The sequence below is a fragment of the Bubalus bubalis genome, chromosome 2, assembly GCF_019923935.1.
Source record: "Bubalus bubalis isolate 160015118507 breed Murrah chromosome 2, NDDB_SH_1, whole genome shotgun sequence".
NCBI classification, from domain to species: domain Eukaryota; kingdom Metazoa; phylum Chordata; class Mammalia; order Artiodactyla; family Bovidae; genus Bubalus; species Bubalus bubalis.
Genome location: NC_059158.1, coordinates 117,402,223 through 117,430,150, shown reverse-complemented (window position 1 = coordinate 117,430,150; position 27,928 = coordinate 117,402,223). Strand labels below are relative to the sequence as shown.

The window sequence follows — 27,928 nt, the reverse complement described above, 5'->3', positions numbered from 1 at the left end:
GGGGAGCCGGAGAGAAGCCGAACAAAGCGCCAGGGATCTTCAGGGGAAGGGGCTGCGAGCTGGCGGCTGTGGGCTGACTGGCTGCAGCGAGTTTGGAACCTCCTTCCTCTGAGCTCACCAAGCCTCGCCCAGTCACCACCCCCTCAAACCCCACCCCTAAGCGCCTCCGGTTCGGCTAGCTTGGGCTGCCCCAGGAAGTTTCCATAAAGCACCTGAAATCCCAAATTACTTTTTCCAGGTGAGCTAGAGAAAGCCCTGCGCCCAATCCGGTGAGTTGCAGCTGAGAACTTTGGGCTCCGCAGGGAGGAGGAAGGGAAGTTGAGAAGGTCTTTGGACCTGGTTGCCTGGCTGACTGTCTTCCTCATGGCTTCCACAAGCCACCCCAGCAGGGACTGCTCCCAGGTCATTGATCACAGCCACGTTCCCGAATTCGAGGTGGCCACTTGGATCAAAATCACCCTCATCCTGGTGTACCTGGTTATCTTCGTGGTGGGCATCCTGGGGAACAGTGTCACCATTCGGGTCACCCAGGTGCTACAGAAGAAAGGCTACCTGCAGAAGGAGGTGACAGATCATATGGTAAGCCTGGCTTGCTCCGACATCCTGGTCTTCCTCATCGGCATGCCCATGGAGTTCTACAGCATCATCTGGAACCCCCTGACCACACCCAGCTACACCGTGTCCTGCAAGGTGCACACGTTCCTCTTTGAGGCTTGCAGCTATGCCACTCTGCTGCACGTGCTGACCCTCAGCTTTGAGCGCTACATCGCCATCTGCCACCCCTTCAGGTATAAGGCCATGTCGGGGCCCTGCCAGGTGAAACTGCTGATTGGCTTCGTCTGGGTCACCTCCGCCCTAGTGGCGCTGCCTTTGCTTTTTGCCATGGGAGTTGAGTACCCCTTGATGAACGTGCCCAGTCACCGGGGACTCACTTGCAACCGCTCCCGCACACGCCACCAGGAGCAACCGGAGAGCTCCAACATGTCTATCTGTACCAACCTGTCCAGCCGCTGGACCGTGTTCCAGTCCAGCATCTTTGGTGCCTTTGTGGTCTACCTTGTGGTCCTGGTATCCGTGGCCTTCATGTGCTGGAGCATGATGCAGGTGCTTAGGAGGAGTAAGCAGGGCACCCTGGCTGCCCAGGGGCAGCAGCTGCAGCTGAGGAAGTTGGAGAGCCAGGAGAGCAGGAGCGCCCGGAGGCAGACCATCATCTTCCTGAGTGAGTACGGGGTGCAGGGCCTCCTGGGAGCAGACCTCACCCCCACCCCACCACTGCCCCCAAGGTCCTCTTAACCCAAGCCTTGCCTTACAAGTGTGAACCTAAGTTCATGGAGGTTGAAGAGGCAGGGATATAAGCCTTTGGATGTTTCTTCTTTCTGTTTTGGAGACTGGGGTTATGATCAGAAGAGCATTTGACCAGAAGTCAGAAAGTCTAGGTACGTTCACCAGTGGCAGCTCTGTGACTGTTGGCCAAGTCTCAGCTGGCCGACAGCTTAGGTAAAATGGCGATGATAATACTGAGAAAGTGAGGGTTGAACTAGGTAACTCAGGACAGGTGCAAGTCCTCTGAGAAGGACCAAGTTCTGCAGGGCTGGAAGGGAGCATCCTTATCTAGCCCATCTTAACCCCGGGCAACCTTTCTCAGGCAATTGAACTGTGTTCCCATTTTTGTCCTCCTTAGCAGAAACAAGGCTGTCAGGAATACACTCTCCAGGCTGCGACTTTGTTCCCCCAAAGTGGTTTCCTACCCAAGTCTTAAGAAAGTGGAGCTCTCAGACACCCACTTCTCTGGGTAGTGCTTGAATGTTCGTCGTGGTGGGTCTGTTTGTTATCAGAGCATAGAAATATAGCGGGAGCGGGCTGGCTTGTTTGTCTGAAGCAGGAAATCTGGCTTCCCAGATTTCCTGCAACTTGTTTGATACCCAATTTCCATGCAGAGAACTTGATTTGTTTCCCAAACTTTTGTTGTGATGCAACTATTTTGAGTCAGATCCTTCTGTGTGCCAGGAAGGGAAGGGGCCCATGATTAGTAGCCCTCCAAGACCTTAGAAGAGAGTCCTGGGGCCACCCTTTGAGAGACTGGACTTTCCCAGAAACACCCAAAGTGTACGCAGCAAAGGGTCTTTCAAAATATTTTTTAGCAGAAAGGAGAAAAAGATATCCTTGTGAGTGTGTGAGTGTGAGTCAAGGTGGAGTTGATGGAACAAATGTTTCCCTTTCTCCCCAGTCCCCTCTCCAGTGTGGCATCCGAGGAGGAATAAATCATGGTGCTGTTTGTTTTGGTGTGGGAAACCTGAGAAACAGGTTCCAGGGTGAAAGTTAGACAAGAAAGAAAGATGGAAGGCACTTGAAGAGGGATGACAAGAACCGGGGTTTGGCCCAGCCTTACCCCTGGCTTCCACTGTATCTGTACAGTGGGCCTGACCTTATTGTATCTGTGCAAAATCAGGGGAGGGATTTTGCGGGTTGAGGATGCCTGATTCTGCATCAGGGGCTGTGCTTTTGACATATTTCCATTTCATAGAAGAGGAATTTCAGGCTTAGAGAGAACCTAGTTCAAATGCACTTAAGTGCAGCTCCCAGATTTTAACCTTGTTTCTCTGGGGTGTTTCCGAGTTGCCTATCACTCACCACATGACAGGCCAATAAATTGAGAGACAAGTTGTTGGGACAAGGAATAGCAACTTTATTTGGAAAGCCAGCAGACTGAGCAGATGATGGACTAGTGTCCCATAGAAACATCTTACCTGAGTTAGAATTCAAGCTTCTTTGTTAAAAGGGAAGGGATATGGTTGGTTGTTGCAAGTTTCTCTGTTTAGTAAGCCTTTGTTTTTGCAGCTGTATGTACAGGTAAGTTTGGTAAGATTATGATGTTCCTATAAACCTGCAGTAAGATGAATGTTATTCTGTTCTGCAACTCTTTATCTCTATATGAATGGGAAAACATTTTGTCTTTAAACATTAGAGCCTTGAGAGTGGTCCATCCTGTATATTTCATGCTATAGGCAACCTTCTTGTAGCAAAAGTGATAGAATACCTATGTTAAAGTAAAAGAAGCAGATCCAATAAAGAGTCAAGATTTGTTTCTCTGTTATTACAAGGACAGGGAAATAAGTGGTTGCCTGTGGCTTGTTCATAGGCTCAAGGGGAAGGGAAAATGAAAAAAAGCAGGACTTCTGGAAACTGGAGTAAGGCGTCTGTATCGGGTGACATTGTCCAGGGACTTAGGGAGGGCACCCAACCTGACTCAATCTCTCTTACCCACTGGCTTCTGCCCAAAATATTCCAGGAAGAAGCAAGACATTGGATTTGTTTGAATATCTATTGAAAGACTAGTTCTTTCTTCCCCCATATACCTTTAGGCATGTCTTAAACTGCTAGCAGTAATTCATACTTTAGCATGAAGAAATTTCCTTTTTTCCTTTTTTGAGTACAGACGTTACCTCCCACTCTAATTTGGGAAGTAAGACTCCATTTGACCAAGAACAAAAATAATTGATTTCTGTTTGTTCTCTGTCGTACTAATCTCTTTTTTATTAATTTTTTAAAAAATTTCTCTCAGTAGATGTCTGTTCTTCTCCTAGTGGGTATTGTTCCAAGTCAAAGTCAGTCTCCTAGTTGAAGTTCTGTCTCCATTCAGACATGAAATCAGAACGTCCCAGACTTTTAGGGAGAGACAAATAGGAACTTGGAGATCATCTCATCCAGTTACTAATTGCTGAGGATGAGTCTGTTCTCTCAGCTGCCCTCATTCTTTCCTTCTCCTTGTCTCCCCGTTTCTTGTAACAACTATATATTAATCACCCACTGTGTTCCCTGCATAGATTGTTGAATCGCAATTAGGTGCTCAATGTGTGGTAATGTCTTGGGGGAATTTACCATTTGTATTTAGCCCGTTGCCTCTGCAGTAGGTTTGCAGAGCAGTTCTTGCAAATGTCCCCTTCTCCCAATGAATTTCAAAGAGCTTTTGAAAATAGGATCCTCACTAATTAACTCAAGTTAGGAAATAAATTAATGGAATGAAGAGGAAGGAATCATGGTCTACATCCATCAGATTGATACAATGCAATTTACTTTGTGGGTTTCATAAATCGTATGTTTTGGGGGCATTTTTAACCCAGAACAAATGAAAATGCAAATTGTTTACAAATCGCTGAATTTAATATAGTGATTTAGCTGTCCTTTTAGCACTTCAGTTAACAGATGTATCAAATTAAAACAAATATTTGCTCATTTCAAACATCTTCTGCATTTAATGTGAAATGTAAATGACAACACAGCGCAAGATGTTTTTGGAGCTCTGGAGGCAATAAAAAAAAACCATTAAGGATTTTCTCCTCCCGTTGTTAAAAAATGCTAACTTCTGCATAACAGAAGGGAAATTCATAAATCTACTCAAGATGAGGAAGTCTATGTAGAAAATGTTATTAACTTTTCCTTTCTGCATCCTTTGCTATTGTGCCTCAGTCTAGCTGAGGTTCTTGGCTGGTGAATAATGAAAATAAATTGGGATATCCAAACAAGAAAGAGATGCTGAGACACCTCCTAGCTCTCAAGCAATTTGCAGGAGAGAACAATAATAATATGAAAATGCACATTTCTGGACACATGAGTGTCCCTTCTTGCCTCCTGTCAGCTTAGTAAGAAATCAATACTAGACATATTTCTTTCTGTATGGTCACTGCTAATATAACTTGTCCCATGCCAAGACAGCAAGGAGCTGGTACGTTTGTCTCTCTATACCTTGGCTGTTGAGAATATGCAAAATGAGCCTTCCTTTCAAGAGGGTTTCCCAGCCCTTCCATCTTGTCTTTCTGAACACTCACTTGGAGTTCTGTGCAATGCCTGGTCCACAGACGTTCATGTTTGTGTTTATTGTACATGTGGCTTGCTGTCAGATGTCACCCACTCAAAGTGAAATAAGAGTATTTTAAAAGAAGCATTGTAATTGGTAGCTTCCAAGAGCATAAAGTGATTGGGACTCGGTTACGGCTACTTTCTAAGGATCTGTAAGTTTGTGATTGTCTTTCAAAGATAGTTATGATTTTTTTTTTTTTACAGATAACTGTGAAATTAAAAAATTAAACATCATGGAGGCTTGTGTTGTTAGTAGCTCAGTTGTGTCTGACTCTTTGTGACGCCATGGACTGTGGCCTGCCAGGCTCTTTGTCCATGGAATTCTCCAGGCAAGAATACTAGAGTAGGTAGCCATTCCCTTCTCCAGGGGATCTTCCCGACCCAGGGATTGAACCTTGGTCTCCTGAATTGTAGGTGGATTCTTTACAGTCTTAGCCACCAGGACTCTATAATAAGTATAGTTTATTTATTTATTTATTTTAAATTCTGGTTTGCTCTCCCGAGTCAGAGGGAAAGGGAAGGAGCTGCAGAGAGTGATGGAATTGCACATCAGTTTGGGTTGATTGTGGAGGATATGTTGAATATAGACTTTGTCCATCATGTGTATTAGATGGGGAAAAAATTGAGAGTTGCCGTTGTACTGAACTATTCTGAAAAGAAAATTGATGCGTGTTTGAGTATTTGTGGGGTGGGTCAGAGAGAAGCAGGGAGGAGATCAGAATCATATCCTCTGAGTCTTAAGACCCCAGATATGAGGTCAAAGTCATGTATTCAGGAGAGATGGAGGAAGCTGAGATGTTGACAGTGGCTGGAGTCCAGAGGGAAGGAGGCTCGGGGGTGGGGGCGGGGAGATATATATATATATGTGTATATATATATTTAATTAAAATAAAATAATTATATATATAATTATGACTGATTTGCATTGTACAGCACAAACCAACACAACATTGCAAAATGATTATCGTCCAATTAAAAAAATAAATAAAATGGATTCCAGAATTTCCCATGAAAAGAGGTTTTATTGGGACATCATTGTAAAAAACAGCAGTGAAAATTATGAAATTAGTCATATTTTATTATATGTAGCTCCTAATCATATGTGAATTCTTATAATAACTTTTTTTTTTCAGAATGAAACAAATGCTTTTTGGAGGATGTAATTTTTCTGACAGAAGAGGTCTGATGGCCATTGTGTTTGATTTTCTAGAACAGGAAGCTTATAAAGAAAGCTTTCTCCCAAGAGCTTCTCTTAATTCTTTGCTGTTTAATTCACCCTCATTGAAGCTCCTGTCCTCGCATCATCTTTGTCAATTTCCCCTCCTTTTAGGATTAACTGGTCTAATTCGGCTAGACCTTCGTTTGTCAGTGGCTTGTCATTTGATTCCTGTGTTTCTGCAGCTTTCCTTTCATTGACTTCATGAAATTCTGCACCCTATGTGCAGACCATATGCAGAAATATAATTAATTGAAAAATCAATCTCTATAGCCTTGTGTGTATCAACTGATTACATGGAAATGAATGCCTTTCCTTAAAATACTCTGAAGTGTCCAAAGAATTTTTAAATAGTTGTTTCTTGACTAGTTTAAATTCTGGTCTTACAATCATGTTCGTGTCATTAATTTTCTTAGCAAAGACTTTTTCTCTGATGTATAAAGGGCTATGCCAACTCAGTCTCTCAGGGAAATATCACCAAAATTAAATTAGTGACATTTTTAATGTGAGAGATTATTTTGACTCAAATGTTTGGATAATTCAAGAAAAAAAGAGTTTTGCCTCAAGAATTCAGATTCCGACCTCCTCCCTTCACTGGGGTGGATGTGGCTGTAATAAATGGTGTTTCATGTTTATTTTTCTATTTGTGATGTCTGTCATAAATTCCCAGTGTTCTGTGATCACCCTGGCAGACAGACATAATGATGCTGTTTTAGTTTTATAATCAGGCTGCCTCAATGATTTCATTTCTCCGTTGGAGAGATGCATCGTTCCTGTGGAAGGGAATATTGGAAGCCCAGTCCCCATTCATTAGCAAGTCTGTTCATCTGTCTTAGTTGCATACTTCTTGGGGGCAAAGTGTAATAAGACAGCGGAGGCCTTCACTGAGCAGTGCATTCAGCTTATTAATGCTAAAACCACTCAGAATAAAAGGCTTTTTGCGTGTAGAGACAGCACAGAGCAAGTATATTGAATTGGGTGTCAAGGAGCCCTGTCTCGCCCCTCTAGGCAAGTTCCTCTGACCCACCACTTGGATAACACTGTCATCTCTCTCAACCTTTTCCTTCTATCCACCTCCCCTGATGATCTGCAACCCTGGGACGACCCAGCTGACTCTTTGCTTCTACTCCTTGGCTGCATACTGAACACTGGAGATAAGGCTGGTCACCTGCCACTGTGAGTTCTTGTAAATCAATGTGCTTAGCCTCACCTGGGCCCTGCTTGCTACTGGCACCTTCCTTTGCAGGGACCTTCAAAGAGCTTGAGCTCCTGGAGTCCGTTTTCCATTTTGAGGGACCTCAACTGCGTTTATCACCACTGGAGGAGTGTCTGCATTGACCCTTGGCTAGGGAGACCCTGCTGCAGCCGCTGGGTCCCACTGATGCCGCCATTCCCAGCTGTGTATGTTCAAGTCCCTTAGTGGCTTCCCATGGCTCCGAGGTCACAGATCAAAATCCTTAACACAAGGACCTCATGGTTAGCTGCTCCTTCAGCTTCATGGAGTGTGTTTCTCTGGTTGTGTTAGTCAGCTGCAGTGTCATGACAAAATACCACAGGTGGCGTGGCTTAAACAGCAGACATTTATTTTCTCATAGTTCTGGAAGCTAGAAAATGGAGAGCTAGGACATGGCAGGGATGGTTTCTGGTGAGCCTACTTCTTCGGTTTGTAAATAACAGCCTTCTCATGGAGTCTTCATGGGCCCTTGTTTGGTGGGAACAGGGACAGAGATCTCTGGTACGGTTTCCTTTTCTGATAGGGAAGCTAGTCTAACCGGATTAGAGCCCAGCACATCTGATCTCGTTTAACCTTAATTACTCCCCTAAAGGCTCTGTCTCCAGACGTTGTCACATGGTGGGGTTAGGGCTTTACCCCATGAATTTGGGGGGCACAGTTCAGTCCATTACACCACTTAATTGTTCTGCCCCAGGCCCCTCCTCCCGTTCTTCAGTGGACCGTGGACAGGCTCACTCGCTGTCACCATCTGGTCTTGGCATGTGTTGTTTCCTTTGCCTGAAATGCTTTTCTGCCTTGCTCCATGCTCTACCTTAACCTGTCAGCCCCTTCACCAAATTAGCATTTTCAGATCTCTCCTGGGAAGCATGGCCCATCCTCCTTGACTTGATTAAGCCTCCCTTGAAACAGGACTCAACAGTTATAATTTTACATTTAGTGGTGAAATCATTTGATTGATGTCTGCTTTCCCTCTCATTCCTCGAGGGCAAGGAGCTGTTCTTTACTTTCCACTGTGTGTAATGCCTGGCACACAGTAGAAGTGAAGTGAAGTCACTCAGTCGTGTCTGACTCTTCACGACCCCATGGACCATAGCCCACCAGGCTCATCTGTCCATGGGATTTTCCAGGCAAGAGTACTGGAGTGGGTTGCCATTGCCTTCTCCAGACACAGCAGATGTTCAATGGAAAATTGTTGACTGAATAAATACTTAAATGCTCCTGAGCTTGGGTTTGGAAATGATGTTCTGTTTACCCTTGGGCATGCATTCCTCTGGAAATTTATCATTCCTCACAATTTTGGGGATTAGTCGAAACCTAAAGGTGCTCTTTTTTTTTTTTTTTTTTAAGACTCATTTTTCTTTAAAAACTTTTTTAAAATTTAATTTTGACTGTGCTGGGTCTTTGTTGCTGTGTGGGCTTTTCTCTAGTTGCAGAGAGTAGGAGCTGCTCTTCATCGTGGTGTGGTGGCTTCTCATGGCAGTGGCTTCTCTTGTTGCAGGGCATGGGCTTTAGGGCTTGCAGCCTTCAGTAGCTGTGGTTCTCAGGCTCTAGAGCATAGGCTCAATAGTTTTGGTACACGGGCTTACTGTAAGGCATGTGGGATCTTCCTGGACTAGGTATTGAACCTGTGTCTCCTGCATTGGCAGGGGGATTCTTTCCCACTGAACCACCAGGGAATCCCAAGATGCTCTCTTGAAAGGGATCTGATTCGGCCCGGGCTTCTGAAAAGTAAAGACATTGTGGAGGACATTAAAGATTTTATCTCTCTTGAGCCAAGGAACAGTCTGTGTTAATCAGCCCTTAAATGTCAGCGTTCACCATATGTACCTGCCAAGAGTTACCTTACAGTGAAAGTGGTTAGGGTGCTGTTTAACAGTCCTTGTTACACTCTGTTTAACTGGATGATAATGGAATAAGACACCTTGAAAAATTACTTCTTAGCAGGCCCTTTCACCACTTGTTGCTAAGAGGCTCCTGAGGGTAATGGAAAGAGGATGAAGTGGGGGAAATATTTTAAAAGTATTCAATCAATGTGTTTTTTTTTTGAAAAAATATTTGTTATTATTTAGCTGCGTCAGATCTTAGTTGGAGCACATGGGTCACTGTTGAATGTGGGATCTTTCACTGTGGTGGGTGGGTTTCTGTCGTTGCGGCAAGCAGGCATAGGCTCAGCAGTCACAGTGCGGGCTTAGTTTCTCTGTGGCATGTGGGATCTTAGTTCCCTGGACAGGAATCAAACTCACATCCCCTGCACTGGAAGGCGGATTCTTAACTACTGGACCACCAGGGAAGTCACTAACCAACGTTTTTATTTCCCCCTTAAATTGCATTTGTTTGTAGCCATCTCCCTCAAATCTTAACCAGAAGGCTTGCCACCCCAGGGGAATTAAGAAGCAAGTGCTGCCTTGTCCAAAGGTATTGTTTTCAGTTTTTATCCCAGAAGCTGGACTTCTTAACCTTTTGATGAGGCAATTGTCTTTTAAGCCTTCAGGAGGGTGCGGAAGGATGGCTAAACTCTGTAGCTCTCCCTTTGCCATGTAACCAGCCCAGTCTGGTACACAAGATCTACTACCACGCAGCTTGTTCCAGATAAGACCATGGCTAAGGGGTTTGCCATGTCTCCTTGGAAGTCAGTGAAGGGCTTGAAGAGGTGAAGATGCATAGTTAGAGATGTGCTGCTGCTCCTAGGGTGATAGCATTTGTCACATGGCAGTTGAAGTCAAAATACAAAGCCTGGTCATGTTCCCAGAGTAGAAAAGAGACAATCCTTCATGGGGACACAGTCCTGGAAGAGCAGCTGATGCCAGTTAGTTCTTCCTGCCATTATCCATGTCCCTGGCTCTTGGCTTGTCCAAGTCTTGCTGTCACTGCAGCCTTCTATGGCCAGAGAATGACTCTGCTTCCATTCAGCTCCTCGCATGTCCCCAGCATGGCAGCGCCAACTGCCCCCATATCACGTAGGCTCTGGTTAGGAGGAGCTGGCTTGGTCATAGTCACTCTGACTTTTGGGCACCAAGTACCAATTTCATAGAAGACATTTTTTCCACGAACCTATGGGGGGATGGTTTCAGGGTGATTCAAGTGCATTACATTTATTGTGTACTTTATTTCTATTATTATTACATCAGCTTCTCCTCAGATCATCGGGCATTGGATCCTGGAGGTTGGGAACCTGTGCTCCAACTTATTTCCATTGTGCAGTGTCATTCTTCAGTGTACTCATTCTTCAGTGACAATTTCAAGTCCCTACTTCTTCCTTGAAGCCTTCCTGCACTGAGCTTCCTATGAATAATGAGCCATCTGAGGCCCCATTTCTCAGATAGCATCACAGGTGTTGTCACCCAACTATTCCCGGGGCTCCCTGAGATCAGGGACTTTGCATACCCGTATTTTTTATTTTGGTCTGGGAACACAGTGGCTGTGAGTGGCTTCATGTTGTTCTTTAGGCAAGCATACTGGAGTGGGTTGCCACGTCCTCCTCCAGGGAATCTTTCCTACCCAGGGATCGAACCCATGTCTCCTGCATTGACAGGTTCTTTATTGCTGAGCCACCTAGGAGGAGCTGCTTCGAAAGTGAAGGAATTGAAATTCCCCAATGGTGGCTGCTGCCCTTGGGTAGGAGGGAGATTGCACAAACTGCAGTCTTCAGGAAGTCACTTTGGCTCTTCCCGCCTTTCCCCCGCTGCCCTGTGGTAGGCAGAAATCAGATGGCTCCTGGAATTCCTGACCCCTGTGTACATACACCTGCTCCCACTTATTCAGTCAAACACTAATCAAGGCATTGCGGTGAAGGGATTTTGCAGAAGTAATTAAGTTCCCAAATCGGGTGACCTTAAAATAGGGAGATTTCCTGCATGGGCTTAATCAAGTCACAAGACCCTTTAAATCTAGGTCTAGGAGTCAGATACAGGGCATGTCAGAGATCAGATCACAAGATGGGTGGGAGGTAAGAGAACTTTTCCACTGCTGGCTTTGCAGATGTGTGGAACCGCTGGCAGGGAATGTAGGTGGTCCTGAGGAGCTGAGAGCCAGCAAAGAAATGGGGATCTGAATGAACTGAGAGGTGCATTTCCCCCCAGAGCTTCCAGAAATAACTCAGCTTGGCTGACTCCATGAGACCCAGAGCAGAGGTTCCAGCCATGCTGGCTCTGGAGTTGTGATCCACACAACTATGAGATAATAATTCAGACACTAATTTATATTAATTTGTTATGTGACAATAGAAAACATACATTCTCTGAACTCTGATAAGGGGGCTCCAAGGTAGACACTTGTCCTGCCTTAGTTATATCTTCCAAACCTAATTTCTGGAAACTTCTCTGTGAAGAGTCCCACCTTCTAAGACCTTTACCCAAGGGCCAGCCATTCCTGAATTTACCCACCATTTATTAACATCTGCTGAGGCTCAGGGATTAGGAAATTTACCATGATCCAGAGCACCATGGAATTTTCTCTGGAGTTTTCTGGAATTTTCTCTTGTTTGAGGAGTTCAAAATTTGCAGGTTTGAGCCCCATCAGCTAGAATTTTGAACCCCTAGATACTTTGGTTGTCAAAGAGGAGGACTGTAGTGGGTTCATCTTTTAATGATCATTTTTCAAGTAGCTCTTTTTTCTCAGAGCCTGGCGCTTAGAAGGTGCTGAATAAATGTTTGGTGAATCAGTGAATATCTGGGCAGCTTTGCTGCTCACCAGGGCAGATTGCTTACATTCTTCATCATTTATTAATAGCTTCAAAAAAAACCACAAAAAAAACAGGGGCAGACAGTGGGAACCAACCACAGTGATGAAAGCAAGTCTAAGAAAGAGAGATGTCTCGCTTAAGCTTTCTGCCAATTGAGGAACCTGACAAAAATTTCCTGTTTGTACTTCCTGTGTGTAAGAGCCATTCTGGCAGACAGGAACCTGCCAGACATCTCATCATGCTGCTTTACACATCTCAAGAGTGGCTGGGTGGCTGGAGAGCAGCGGTGGTAGCATAGTCTGGGGATCAGGAGGCTGCAGCATGTAATTGCTATTGTACTTGCTAAATGTCTAACTGGCTATGAAACCAAAAGCATGCAGACATGGGAGTCAAGCCCAGTTGGGAAGGATGAAGTTCACTGAATTTGTAGAGAAAATCCATCCTCTTTCTGTAGTGAAGTGGAAAGAATCCAGCTTACCTTAGAAATAAGACACTGCACACAGGGTGTTGGGGTAGAACCAAGGTCATTTGTTCTCTGGCTTTTATATATTATTATTTTTTGGAAGACATGATATACTCAGCAGAAACAAAGCTTTCTAAGAAATTTATGGGTCGACTTTCTATGTGCCTCAATTCTGAAGGATTAAATATCATGTTGAACTGACGGCTGCATATTTTATATATTTAGAGGACAGTGGATGTATTGTCATTGTTTTTTAAGCTCAAGTTTGTCTTGACAGGGGAGGTAAGTGAAGTGGTGATTGACGATTGCTTTCTGGAGGGTGAAAAACTTACAAAGAAGTAGCCTATTCTCCTTGGATCTGGAGTTTTTCTCATTACTGTGTCTCTTGAAGGTCTCTTCCTCCAGGAAACCCTCGTGGACTGGCTTTACACTGCTCTAAATTGTCCAGCAGGTCTTCATGTTTCATTTTAGTGCTTCATTCATCAAGTATTTACAAAAGCCTAAAATGTGCATGGTGTCATTAAGACTTTAGAGATGAGAGTGCAGGTTCTCCTCTTTGAGGAGCTCAATATTTCTTTAGTTAAGGCCTCAAAGTACAGAAGCGAAGACTTGTAGAAAGAATCCTAAAAATACCCTTGATGAAGAGTTGGGGAGTATTGGCTGCTTATGAAATAAACTGGTTCTTGGCACCAGAATTTTTAATAGGGTGGTTAATTAGACATCACTACTCCAGAGATGTCCTCTACAGTCTTGATATTCACAATGTGGTCCATGGATCAGCAGTATCAACATAACCTAGGAAACTAAAATACGGAGTCTTTGACCACACTCCATACCTACTGAATTAGAACTGCATTGCAAGCAAGTCTCTGTAGTTGCCACATATTAAAAGTGTGCGAAGCACCCACGTGCAACATGAGGAGGGGATTCTTTTAACTCAAAAAGAATAAAAAAGGATCAACTTAGAATGACTGAACTCACCATACATAGTAAGAACTAATTAGAGTTGTAATAAGAGCTCTATATAGTCATGACAAGTGGAAATTTGCTCTATGACATGTAGTCACAAGAAACTTAACATTATTTTGAAAAAGAAACTTAAATCAGGTTCCAAAACCTTCTTTCACAAGGTGGTGAAAATTTAGTCTCAATGAAGTTTGGAGGAAAGTGAAAGAAAGTGTTAGTCGCTCAGTCGTGTCCAACTCTTTGCAACCCCATGGACTGTAGCCTGCCAGGCTCTTCTGTCCATGGAATTCTCCTGGAAAGAATACTGGAGTGGGTTGCCATTCCATTCTCCAGGGGATCTTCCTGCCCCAGGGACTGAACCTGGGTCTCCTGCATTCCAGGCAGATTCTTTACCGTCTGAGCCATCTGCTTCCTCATGTTGTATTAAAATTCAGGGGTGCTTATGAGGTGTCCAGAAAATGGAGCTTTTAGCTCTTCCTTCAAGTAAGTGTTTTGTTCAAAGGACTTCCTATTGTTTCTTTTTCTCTAGCATTCTGCTTCCAAGGCTGATCAGAGTGCCCAGATGGGTCAGCTAAGGGGCTGGCCTTTATATTTCCTCTCTATTCCTTTCAACATCACAATCCTGAGGATAGAATTATCCTTGCTTTTTGGAATTGCTCAAGGTCATCACCCATGGCAATTTGAACTGTGGTCTCACTCTAGAGTCCACATTCTATATGTCTTCTTTGGAAAAATGTCTATTCAGGTCCTCTGCCCTTTTAAAAATTGGGTTGTTTGCTTTTTTGATGTTGATATGTAAGGATTCTTTGCATATTTTGGATATTACTCCTTATCAGATATATCATTTCCAAGTATTTTCCCCTATTCAATAAGTGGCCTTTTTATTTTGTTGTTAGTTCCTTTCTCTGTACAATACTTTTTAGTTGGATGTAGTCTCACTTGTTTACTTTGTTTCTCTTGCCTGAAGAGACAGATTCAGAAAATATTAAGGCTAATGTCAAACAGTATACTGCCTATGTTTTCTTCTATAAGTTTTATGGGTTTGGGTATTACATTTAATCTTTCATCCATTTTGAGTTTATGTTTAGATATGGTGTGAGAAAGTAGTCCAGTTTGATTCTTTCACCTAAAGTTATGACCAACCTAGACAGCATATTGAAAAGCAGAGACATTACTTTGCCAACAAAGGTCCATCTAGTCAAGGCTATGGTTTTTCCAGTAGTCATGTATGGATGTGAGAGTTGGACTGTGAAGAAAGCTGAGCACTGAAGGGTTGATGCTTTTGAACTGTGGTGTTGGAGAAGACTCTTGAGAGTCCCTTGGACTGCAAGGAGATCCAACCAGTCCATTCTGAAGGAGATCAGCCCTGGGATTTCTTTGGAAGGAATGATGCTAAAGCTGAAACTCCAGTACTTTGGCCACCTCCTGCGAAGAGTTGACTCATTGGAAAAGACCCTGATGCTGGGAGGGATTGGGGGCAGGAGAAAAAGGGGACGACAGAGGATGAGATGGTTGGATGGCATCTCTGACTCAATGGACATGAGTCTGAGTGAACTCCAGGAGTTGGTGATGGACAGGGAGGCCTAGTGTGCTGCAATTCATGGGATCGCAAAGATTCAGACACAACTGAGCAACTGAACTGAACTGATAGTTGTCCAGTTTTTAAAATATCATTTATTAACATGCTGTCTTTTCCCTATTGTATATTCTTGCCTCTTTCGTCATAGATTCAGTTCAGTTCAGTTCAGTTGCTCAGTTGCGTCCGACTCTTTGCGACCTCATGAATCACAGCATGCCAGGCCTCCCTGTCCATCACCAACTCCTGGAGTTTACCCAAACTCACGTCCATTGAGTCGCTGATGCCATCCAGCCATCTCATCCTCTGTCATCTCCTTCTCCTCCTGCCCCCAATCCCTCCCAGCATCAGGGTCTTTGTCATAGATTAATTACCCATAAAAGTGTGAGTTTATTTCTGGTCTCTCTGTTCTCTTTCATTGATCTGTGTCTATTTGTGTACCAGTACCATACTATTGTGATTACTGTAGCTTTGTAGTTTAGTTTGAAATCAGAGAACATGATACTTCCTTCCAGCTTTGTTCTTCTCAAGATTGTTTTTCCTATTCAGGATCTTTTGTGTTTCAATAGAAATTTTGAAATTATCTGTTTTAGTTATATGGAAAATGCCATGGTATTTTGGTAGGGATTTCATTGAATATGTAGATTGCCTTAGATAGTATGGTCATTATAACAATATTAATTCTTCTAATCCATGACCATGGTCTATCTAGCCATCTGTTTCTGTCATCTTCAATTCCTTTCATCAGGGTCTTATTGTTGAGTACAGGTCTTTTACCTTCTTAGATTCTTTCCCAGGTATTATAGATGTTTGATGCAAATACAGATGTGATTGTCTTTTTAATTTATTTCTCATAGTTTGTTGTTTGTATGTAGAAATGCAACAGATACTGTGTTTTAATTTTGTATATTGTAATGTTATGGAATTTATTGATGAGCTCTAGTAGTTGTTTGGTGACATCTTTAGGATTTTCTATGTTTAATACCATGTCATCTGCAAACAGCGATAGTTTTATTTCTTCCTTTCGAGATTGGATTCCATTTTTTTTTTTTTTGAATGATTGCTGTGACTAGGGCTTCCAATAATATTTTGAGTAAAAGTAGCAAGAGTGGGCATCTTGTCTGGTTCCTGATTTTAGAGAAAATGCTTTCAGCTTTTCACTGTTGAGTATGATGTTAATTGTGGAGTTGTCATATATGGTCTTTATTATGTGGAAGTATATTCCCTCTATGCCCACATTTTGGAGAGTTTTATTTTTTACTTCATAAATGGATGTTGAATTTTGTCAAAAGCTTTTTATGTATCTGCTGAGATGATCATGTGGTTCTTATTCCTTAGGTTGTTAATGGGGTGTATTACAGTGACTGATTTGTGGATATTGACCCATTTTTGTATCCCGGGGATAAACCCCATTTGGTCATTGTATATGATTATTTTAATATAATGTTGAATTTAGTTTGCTAATATTTTCTTGACAATTTTAGCATCTGTGTTCATCAGTGATATTGACCTTAAATTTGTTATGTGTGTGATTCTTTTTTTCTTCTGGTTTTGCTATCAGGGTAATTCTTGCCTCATAGAATGAGTCCAAAAGCATTCCTTCCTCTTCCATTTTGGCAATAATTTGAGAAGTAGTGGTGGTGACTGTACTTGGAACATTTGATGGAATTCCCCTGTGAAGCATCCAGTCCTGGATTTTGTTTGTTCCCCACTCCAGCCATGCCCCCTGCCCACCTCCCGCCCCCACTACTGATTCAGTGTCTTTACTGGAACTGGTGTATTCATGTTTGTTTTCTATTTTTTCCTGGTTCAGTCCTGGGAGACTGTACATTTCTAGGAATTTGTCCGTACCTTCTAGGTTGTCCATTTTATTGGCATATAGTTATTTATAATAATCTCTTATGATTCTATGTATTTCTATGTTTTCACTTGTATTTTCTCCTTTTTTTATTTATGATTTTATTGATTTGGGTCTTTTTTTTTCTTTGAGTCTGGCTAAAGGTTTTTAAATTTTGTTCATTTTTTTTTTTTAAAGAACTAGCTATTAGTTTCTTTACTCTTTTTGGTTGTTATTTAGTCTCTATTTCCCTTATTTATGCTCTGATTTTTTATTATTTCTTTCCTTCTACTCATTTTGAGTTTTGTTTGTTCTTCTTGTTCTAGTTCCTTTAGGTATACAGGTAGGTTGTTTGACATTTTTCTAGTGTCCTGAGGTAGGCTTGTATTACTATAAATTTCCTTCTTGGAACTGTTTTATGTGTCCCATAGATTTTGAATTGTTGTGTTTTCATTTATCTTCAGCTTTTTTTTTTTTTTAATTTTCTCTTTGATTTCTTCAATGACCCTTTGGTTGTTCAGCATCATTTTGTTTAGCCTCAATGTGTTTGTGTTTTTCCTTCTTTTCTTGTAGTTGAGTTAGAGTCTCATAGCCCCACAGTCAGAAAAAATGCTTGATATGGTTATAGTCTGCTGACACTTGTTTAGTGGACTGGCATGAATCTATCCTGGAGAATTTTCCATGTGCAGTTGAAAGAAATGTGTATTCTGCTGCTTTTGAATGGAGTGTTCTATACATATCTATTAGTAGTGTAATGTGTCATTTAAGGCCAGATTTTCTTATTGGTTTTCTGTCTGGATGATCTGTCCATTGAGGTAAGTGGGGTGTGAAAGTCCCCTACTATTATTGTGTTGCTGTCAGTTTCTTGCTTTGTGTCTGTTAATCTTTCCTTTTTGTATTTAGGTGCTCCTCTGTTGAGTGCACATATATTTGTAATTGTTATGTCTTCTTAGATTGATCTGTTGATCATTATGTAGTATCCTTCTTTGCCTCTTGCTACAATCTTTGTTTTAGTCTATTTTGTCTGATATAAGTATTGTTACCTTGGTTCTCTTTTTGTTTCCATTTGCATGGAATACCTTTTTCCATCTCTCATTTTTAGTCTGTGTCTTTAGTCTGAAGTGAGTCTTGCAGGCAGCATATATATGAGACTTGTATTTATTTAGACACTCTGTCTTTTGAGTGAAGCATTTTTTCTATTCACATTTAAAATACTTATTGATAGGTATGTATTATTGCCATTTTGTTAATTTGGGGGATTGTTTTTATAGTTCTTTTCTGTTTCTCCTTTTTTTTTCTCTCTCTCTTGTGCTTTGATGATTATCTTTAGGGTTTCGTTCAAATTACTTTCTCTATTTTTGTGTGTATCTACCATAGATTTTCTGTTTGTGGTTACTATGAAGTTTATATACAGTATTCTATCTACCTATCTTTGTGATTATTTTAAGTTGCTGATCTCTTTAAATTTGAACACATTTTAGCAACCCTATTTTGTATCCCTCCATGTTTATTCTTTAACATCATATTTTACATATTTTTATTTTGTGTATCCTATAACTACTTACTGTAGATATAGACAGTTTTATTATGTTTGTCTTTTAACCTTCATATTAGCTTTATAAGTGGTTAATTTTCTACTTTTGCTCTATATTTGCCTTTACTAAGATTTTTTATTTTATAATTTTCATATTTCTAATTGTGAAACTAATTAGAATTAGTTAGTTTCTACTTCTGCTTGAGAATTCCCTTTAAAATTTCTTGTAAAACTGGTTTCATAGTGCTGAACTATTTTAGCTTTTGCTTATTTGTAAAACTTTTGATCTTCATCAAATCTGAATGAGGGCCCTTTTTTTTGGTAGAAAATTCTTGTTTGTAGATTTTCCCCTTTCATCACTTTAAATATATTGTGCTGCTTGCTCCCTTCTGGCCGGCAAAGTTTCTGCTTAAAAGTTAGCTGATAGGCTCTAGGAATTCTTCTGTATATAGCTTGTTGTTTATTCCTTGATTCTTTTATATTCTCTCTTTGGCATTTTAATTTCAGTGTGTCTTGGTGTGGTCCTCCTTGGGTTGACTCTGCGCTTCCCAGACTTGGTTGTCTGCTTCCTTTCCCAAGTTAGGGAAGTTATTAGCTATTATGTCTTCAAATATGTTATCTGCTCGTTTCTCTCTCTCTCCTCCTTCTGAAACCCCTTATAAAGCAAATGTTAGTAAGCTTGATGTTGTCCCAGAGATCTCTTAAGCTGTCCTCATTTTTTAAAATTCTTTTTAAATTTTCTGTTCAATTTGAGTGATATCTATTATTGTCTTGCAGTTCATTGATCCCTTCCTCTGTATTATCTAATCTGCTATTGATACCTCCTAGTGTTATATTTTTATATGTTATTTCATTCTTCAGCTTTTTTGGTTCTTCTTTATATTTTCTACACTCCTTGTTAAATTTGTCACTGTCTTCATTCATTCTTTCTTGAGTTCTTTGAGTATCTTTACATTTAATACCTTGAGCTCTTTATCAGGTAAATTGCATATCTCCACTCCATTTAGTTCTTCTTCTGGTGTTTTATCTTCATTTGGAAAATATTTCTTTGTTGCCCTGTTTTGTATAATTTGCTGTTTTTATTTCTGTGTATTTGATAGTTTGGTTACATCTACTGATCTTAGAGAAGTGGCCTTATGTAGGAGATGTCCTATGAGGTCCCATAGCGCAGTCCTTTCTAATCACCAGAGCTATATGCACGAGAGTCCCTGCTATGTGGGCTGCATGGGTCCTTCTGTTATTGTAGGCTGATTACTGTGGGTGGTCTGAGAGGTGGCGCTTCGTCTGGTTGGTTGCCAGGCCCTGCCTTGAGTGGAGGCTGCTGGCCTATTGGTGGGTAGGAACCCTTGGGAATCCTGGAGCTAGTGCTGGCCCACTTGTGGGTGGAGCTGGGATGAAGTGACTAGCTGCAGGGGCTGGGGGTACAGAGGTAGTTTTAGTTTGCTGGTGGGAAGGGTTATGGTAGGTAGGTGGTCGTGGTCCTGGGTTGCCACTAGCCTCATAGTAGGTAGGCCTCTTCTTGACTCTGCTTTTGCAGGGTGGTTCTGGGACGTGGTGGTTCTGGGACTTGTGTCCACCTGCTGGTGACAAGGCTAGGGCTCAGGGGTCTTCATTCTGGTGCTTGCTCACTCATGGATGATGCTGTGTCCTAGGGATAGTGCCAGCCCACTGGTGGGTGGGGCCAGGACCTGGCCCTCTGGCAGGTGAGGTCAGGTCATGGAATAAATGGGGGAAAATGGGGGTCCTATGGCCTCCAGCCTGCTGGTGGACGGGACTCTGTCTCCACCCAGCTAGTTCCTTGACCTTGGGTATCCCAGGACTGGTGCGGACTGGCAGGTGGATTGGGCCAGGTCCTAGCACTAATAAACCAAGGCGGGGGGAGTTCCAAAATGGAGCTTGCCAGCACCAGTGTCCTGATGGTAAGATGAACTTCCCCAAATGGCTGATGCTAGTGTGTATAGCCCTAAAGTGATTCCCCACTGCCTTCAAGATAAACAAGTGGGCCTGACCCAGTCTTTCAGATTATTGCTTTTGCCCTGGGTCCTAGAGCACATGAGATTTTATGTGTATCCTTTAAGAGCAGAATCTCTGTTTCTCACAGTCTGTGGTTCTCCCCAGAATAAGCCTCCTGGCCTTCAAAGCCAAACATTTTGGGGGCTTGTCTTCCTATTGCAGAACCCTGGGCTGGGCAGTCCAATGTAGATCTTGGACCCCTTGATCCTTGGGAGAACCTCTACACTTGTGATTATCCTCTTTTTTGTGGGCCATGTACCTGGAAGTGTGGGTCTTGACTGTGTTTCTCTGCTCCTCCTACCTTTCCCTTCTCATTGTGGTTCCTTCTTTATATCTTTAGTCGTAAAAGATCTTTTCTGTTAAGTCTTCAGTAGTTGTTCTGTAAATACTTGTACTTTTGGTGTGCCCATGGGAGGAGGAGGTGAACTCAGGGTCTCCTTACTCTGCCATCTTGGCCATTTCTCCTCAGGACTTTCTTTCTCTTTGAGTCCTGCTTCCGCAAAACCATGATCAGAAACTTGCTTTCCCAGAATCCCTTGTGGCTAGGGTGAGGCATGTGACCTGGGCTTCATCACTCATCTGCCCTGGCATGGGATTCTCATTTGGAAGAGAGTGATGGGAAGGAGCAGCAGCCATATAGAGTCTCCTTGGGGACAGGGCCATTGTGTGATAAGATGGCATTGAAAGAGAGCAACAACAGGAGAACTAAGGGTTGTGTCCTTGGCCAGGTGTTGGCAGGGCCTCTGTAGGGTCTATCCCAGACCTTGAAACAGTAGGGTCTCCATTGGCACAACCTGTTGGGATAATCTGATGTGAATCTTGGTTGCATACTCAGTTCTCTAGCACTTCCAAGTATTATGTGAAAAAAAACAATAGCCTGCCTTCTGGTTTAAATGGAAATGGGCATTGTTGTTTGTACTAAGAACTCTGTGTGTACAGAGAAGAGGTAATAGAACAGTTGGACTAAAGTTGGACCCAGAGGGAAACAGTGAATAGTGACTCTATATTGGAAAGTTGTTGTTTAGTTGCTAAGTTGTATCTGACTCTTTTGGGAATCCATGGACTATAGCCCACCAGGCTCCTCTGTCCATGGGATTTCCCAGGCAAGCATACTGGAGTGGGTTGCCATTTCCTTCTTCAGGGTATCTTCTTGACCCAAGGATTGAACCTGAATCTTGACCTGCATTGGCAGGCAGATTCTTTACCACTGAGCCACCTGGGAAGCCCAGACTGGAAAATATATTGGGTCAAATATGGAGGAAGTTGGTAGATAGTTTAAAGGATTTGGACTACATATCGGTAGCAGTGGGGAGCCATGGAAGGTGTTTGAGGAGTGGCAAGAAGGCAAACATGAAGACTAGTGTGGCCCCGGTGTGTGGTGCAGGCAGGGGAGGTACTGTGAGGAGCACAAGTATGGATGGTGCTGGTACCATGTGATCTGACGATGGTGAATAGACAGGTTTCACCATGAATAGTCATGAGGAGTAGTTGTCAGTGCTGCTACATATCAGAATCACCTATGGATCACTCAGCAATGCCCTGCTTCATTCATACCCAGATCTCTGGGGTGGAGTTCTGGATATCAGTATTACTTAAGTTCTGTAGATAATTCCAGTGTGGGGCCCTGACTGACACCGGGGAAGAGGGACTTGGAAAGGCAGTCTGATTCTGGCCTTGGAGACCTTGAACTTGGTGGCTATGCCAAGGTTCTTTGACTGCAATTCTCAAAATCTGATCCTGACTTATTAAGAAGGAAATAGGAATTTTCTGGAAGGATAAGGTATAGCTCTCAGATTCAAACAGAAAGCTAAAGAACCAGATTGTTCAGAGATCTAGGGGATGATGTTCATGGATACCTGGCTTGGGCTCTACCATAGAGGGGACACATCAGCTTCAGGCAATTTCCCATCTTTGTTGTCACCGCCCAGGGCTGAGACTGTTCCTGAGCTAACTGATGTGGCAGTGGCAAAGAGAGGTGTGGTCCCCAAAGGAGATATGATGCTGTGTCCAGGAAGATTGTGATAGAGACAGAAACAGAAACAAGAAACCTCGCCTTCCCTGGAGGATCTTATCCAGATTGATGATAAGTGCCATCGTGGCTGAGTTTCTTTTGTTTTTAAATTTATTAATTTATTTTTGACTGCACTGAGTCTTCATTGCTGCTCATGGGCTTTTTCTCGTTGTGGCGAGTGGGGGTTACTCTTTGTTGTGGTGCGTGGGCTTCTCATTGCCACGGCTTCTCTTATTGTGGAACACGGGCTTTAGGACATACAGGCTTCAGCAGTTGCAGCATGTGGGCTTCAACAGTTGTGGTGCACAGGCTTAGCTGCTCTGTGGCGTGTTGAATGTTCTTGGACCAGGGGTTGAACCTGTGTCCCTTGCACTGGCAGGCAGATTCCTCTCCACTGTAGGCTTCCCTGGTGGCTCAGACTGTAAAGCGTCTGCCTACAATGTGGGAGACCTGGGTTCAATCCCCGGGTTGGGAAGATCCCCTGGAGAAGGAAATGGCAACCCATTCCAGTACTCTTGCCTGGAAAATTCCATGGATGGAGGAGCCTGATAGGCTACAGTCCATGAGGTCACAAAGAGTTGGACATGACTGAGTGACTTCACTCACTGTACCACCAGGGAAGTTCATGGCTGAGTTTCTTCAAGCAGGCTTCCCCTACTCTGTTCCTATGTGGTTTTCTTTCTGTATTCTGTTCTTTTTCTTGCCAAATTTCCCTGGGTGATATTTCCCAGGGGTCAAGTTATCCTAGTGTGTGAGTCAGTTAGAGGGACTGTGGAGGAGGGACCAGCAGCAGAGCCACTCCCTTCTGAAATGCAGCTGTTGGGAGAGAGGCTAGTTAATGCCAAATCCACAGGGCGTATTTCCTACCTGGGAGTGTGACTCATTCATGCAGGTCACTAACCAGGTATTCCACTGTGGCTTTTCAGCACCATGAAATCAGCTTCTGATTGCTCCTTGGAGTGGAGGGCAAAAGTCTTCAGCCATGCCTGGGGTCAGATGTACCTCCCACTTCCCTGGGCATTTTCCAGTTGTCTCTGTATGATATTGGCCTCAAGCTAGGCCTCCTTGTTTCAAATGTAAACCCTACCTTTGATGTCAAGGATATTTACTGTGTAAAGTAGGGAATAAATAAGGTGTGTTCACTGACTTCTGAAAGTTCAAAAAGTTATTTAAGAAAGAAAAAAGCCCAGCAATTTGTGAAGGATTTTGTTTAGAAATTGGTTTGGGCAGTCCTGGGTGTTCATTGGAAGGACTGATGTTGATGCTGAAACTCCAATACTTTGGCCCCTTGATGTGAAGAGCGGACTCATTTGAAAAGATCCTGATGCTGAGAAAGATTGAGGGCAGGAGGAGAAGGGGAAAACAGAGGATGAGATGGTTAGATGGCATCACCAACTCAATGGACATGAGTTTGGATAAACTCCAGGAGTTGGTAATGGACAGGGAGGCCTGGCGTGCTGTGGTTCATGGGGTTGCAAAGAGTCGGACACGACTGAACAACTGAACTGAACGGAACTTGTTGAGACACTGATGAAGCTTTGATTTTATTTTTGGCTGTGTTGGGCCTCAGTTGCGGCTTGTGGGATCTTTTGTTGAGGCACACAGATTCTCTAGTTGGGGCTTGAGGACTGTAGAGCACAGGCTCATTAGTCGTGGCATGGGTTCAGTTGCTCTTTGGCATGTGGGATCTTAGTTCCCCGAGCAGGGATCGAACCCATGTCCCCTGCATTGCAAGGTGGATTCTTTTTTTTTTTTTTTTTTTAATTGAGGGGTAATTGCTTTACAGAATTTTGTGGTTTTCTGTCATACATCAATAAGAATCAGCCATAGGTACACCCATGTCCCCTCCCTCCTGGACCTCCCTCCCATCTCCCTCCCCATTCCACCCTTCAGCCTGTCACAGCCTATCCCTGTTTGAGTTCCCGGAGTCATACAGCAAAAGAGAGAAACATAGAAATTTACAATACCATATGTAAAATAGGTAGCCAGTGGGAATTTGCTGTATGACTCAAGGTCAGTTCTTAACCACTGAACAGGCAGGGAAGTCCTGAAGCTTTGATTTTTAGATCAGCTGGTTGTATTACTCAGGTGGTTACTGTTCCTCCTTCCTGCAAGTTGAGAAGCAGAGGCTGCTTTGCAAAGCAGTTAATCATAGTCACTTCTCTTGGTGGTGATTCCTGGGTGAGAGTTCCGTATGCCACTGGGCCTTACCTATGGAGCCTGATGGGAGCTGTGTGTACTGAAAGCAGGGGAGAGAGTTGGACATGTGGACTTTATAGTTAGTGACTGGGTCACAAGTAGGTAAGTACTGTGTCTTAAGTGGCGTGATGATGGTCAGAGTAGTGTATTCATTTCCTGTGGTTGCTGTGGCAGATTGCCATGAACTTGGTGGCTTCAAACAACAGAAATGTATGCTCTCACAGATCTGGAGGCCAGAAGTCCATGATCAGTTTCATTGGGCCAAATATCAAGGTGACCACAGGGCTGCACAACCTCAGCAGGCTCTGGGGGAGAACCTCTCCCTTGACTCTTGCAGTTCCTGGTGGCTGCCGATATTCCTTGGCTTGTGATCACATCACTTCTGTCTCTAAGGCCAGCATCTTTAAATCTCTCTCTTTGATGTAGCTTCACATCGTCTTCTCTGTTGGTATCAAATCTCCCTTGTCTCCTTCTTATATGGGTACATCAGATGGAATTTAGGGCCCATGCTGTTAATTCAGGGTAATCTCTCCATTTCAAGATTCTTGGTTTAATCACATGTGCAAGGACCCTTTTTCCATATAAGGCAGAAGATTCTAGGGATTAGGACCTGATTTGGAGGGGCAGGTATTTTTGAGCGTAATATTGGCTACTTAGCCAATGTAGCCTATATTTGCTCCATAGCAAAGGGATGCCAGTGAACCAGTGAAGTTGCTCAGTCGTGTCCGACTCTTTGCCATCCCATGGACTGTAGCCTACCAGGCTCCTTCATCTATGGAATTTTCCAGACAAGAGTACTGGAATGGGTTGCCATTTCCTTCTCCAGGGGATCTTCCCGACCCAGGGATCAAACCCAGGTCTCCTGCATTGCAGGCAGATGTTTTACTGAATGAGCCACCAGGGAAGCCCAAAAGGGATGCCAAGAAGTATAAATGGAATATGTTGTGTGAACATAGTCTCCTGATCTTCAAAAACATGCTGTGAAACAGTACAGAAGGCAAGGGTTCCAATCCCCCTTCCATCACTTACACGTGTGTGAGACCTCGGACAGATTTCTCAGCAGCTCAGAATGTCTGTTTCGTCCTCTCTGCATTGAACATACTTTGGCCACAAAGGATGTGTTGAACTTCAATGGAAAATACATGGAGGCCTCCATGCAGTGTCTGGCATGAAGGAGGTCCTCATAAAAAGGTGACCTTGTCATATTACAGAATTCTGGTTGAGGACTCGAGAGACTTTTGTTCTCATCCTTGCTGGGCCACTGACTTGGATCATCTTGAGCCAATGAACTTCCTCTGTTACCTACACAAAGGGTGTGAACTTGAGGAATTATCTCAAAGTCTTCTAGGAGTAACACAAACAATGGTTAAAGTCTTGAACAATCCGTGAAGTAGACTGTCTGTGAATTCTCCATCTTTTTAGTGTGGAGATGCATGGACATTTGTATTTCATTGCCATTGCCAGATGCAGTATAAGAATGCTTTAAGTTGCTTTTCATAGAGTAAAAGTAGGAGCCCAAGAGAGATGATCCTTAATAGTTTTGAGGAGCCCCACTTGTTTGCAGATACTTCTGTGGTGGCTCAGCAGTAAAGAATCCACTTGCCAATACAGGAGATACAGGTTCAATCTCTAGACTGGGAAGATTCCCTGGAGAAGGAAATGGCAACCCATTCCAGTATTCTTGCTGGGATAAGCCCATGGACAGAGGAGCCTGATGGGGCTATAGTCCATGGGGTCACAAAGAGTTGGCTATGACTTAGTAATTAAATAGCAACTGGTGTACTCATTCTTGATGGAGAGGTTTAGACCCAGAAGCTCTCTGAAGTCTCCATCCCTCCAAAACTGTTGGCTTTGACTATTTATTTTTAGTTTTTTTTATAATGTTAAAATGTAGTAAGTTTATTTTAATTAAAAATTTTGATATTAGTACAATTTTAAAAGTTACTTTCCATTTACCGTTATTAGAAAATGTTAGCTATATTCGTTGTGCTATACAATACATCTTTGAGCCTATCTTACCTCTAGTAGTTTGTACCTTTGACCTTTATTTTGTGAAAAGTTACTGGATGAGCAAGAACAGCTCCAAGCCCTGGCAGCCTACTCTGCGCAGGAGCTTTTGATAAATGAACACTTTGATGTTTTCTTTGTGTACCTGTAAAGCCAGAGCATATATGGAAATCGATATATCAAAATGAATTTTGGGAAGTGTCATCAGGCTGAGCTTTACTTCCAAAAACAAAAAAAACTCTGCCACCAAGTGGGGGAAAGATGATTTTCACCATGAAATAAACAAAGTTGATGGCTTAGACATCACTTAAGTCGCTCGAGTGGATCTGAGATGCAGGTGCCATGGTAACTGATGGTTCCCAGAATCCACGTTCCCAGCACCCATTAAAACTTGCAGTGCTGAAATCATGTTCTCTCCATTTTGCCCATTTTAATAATTAGAAGAAGAACATTAAAATGACATTGTGAATTTATATTGTGCTTGTCTGAAATGTGCTCTAAGCACTTTACAGACAGTGTCTCATCAATCCTCATCACCAAGCTGTGAGATGCTGGTAACAGGTAGTATTTGTAATTGTATTCAGCTTAGTGAAGCGCCCCCAGGCTGGAAGGGACTTCAGTGATGTGGGAGAGTGCAGCCCTGTGGGTAGAGAAGAGGTGGAAACTCTGGGTTTTGGTTCTGTTCTCTGTTGTGTCTATCTCTTTTTGCCTCTACTTCCATCAATCAAAAGGGATAATGGCATCCATGTCCCCTCATATTGCAGCACAGTGAATGACTGTGGGTACCAATCTTACTAGCTTTTTGGTTTCTTGAGTACCTGCTACATGCCAGGCGTTTTCAGAGCCTTTTGTATATTCACTCATTGAATCCCCCCCATATCCCTGTGAGGTGAGAAAAGTTACTGATCCTACAAATAAGCAAATTGAAATACAGAGAATTTAAGGAACCTACCTATGGTAACACAGCAGTTAAATGGTAGACATGGATTTGACTCCAGGCAGATGGACTCCAGAGCTTGTGGTATTACCATTTCATTTGAGCTTTTTTTAAAAAAAAATATTTATTTTTGGCTGTGCTGGGTCTTTGTTGCTGCTCAGGCATTTTCTCTAGTTGTGATAAGTGGGGGCTACTCTATAGTTGTGGCATCCGGGCTTCACGTCGTCACGGCTTCTCGTGGCAGACCACGGGCTCTGGGCACGCAGTCTTCAGTCGTTGCAGTTCCTGGGCTCTAGAACACCACTTCACTAGTTGTGGTGCACAGGTTGAGCTGCTCCATGGCATGTGAGATCTTCCTGCAGCAGGGATCAAACCTGTGTCTCCTGTATTGGCAGAC

At 43.0% G+C, this 27,928-nt stretch overlaps 1 protein-coding gene across 2 annotated transcripts in view; it reads left to right on the top strand.

Annotated features, from left to right (window-relative positions):
* Positions 1–27,928, top strand: part of GPR39 (G protein-coupled receptor 39) — a 264,487-nt gene that overhangs the window by 168 nt on the left and 236,391 nt on the right. The window contains exon 2 of one of the 2 annotated variants that reach the window (XM_044936202.2): positions 239–1,219. In XM_044936202.2, the coding sequence (XP_044792137.2) occupies positions 364–1,219 (856 nt within the window). In that variant the 5' untranslated portion in view covers positions 239–363. Of the gene's footprint in view, positions 1–11; positions 1,220–27,928 lie in introns of those variants that run through there. The other variant, XM_006077299.4, reaches the window with a different exon arrangement.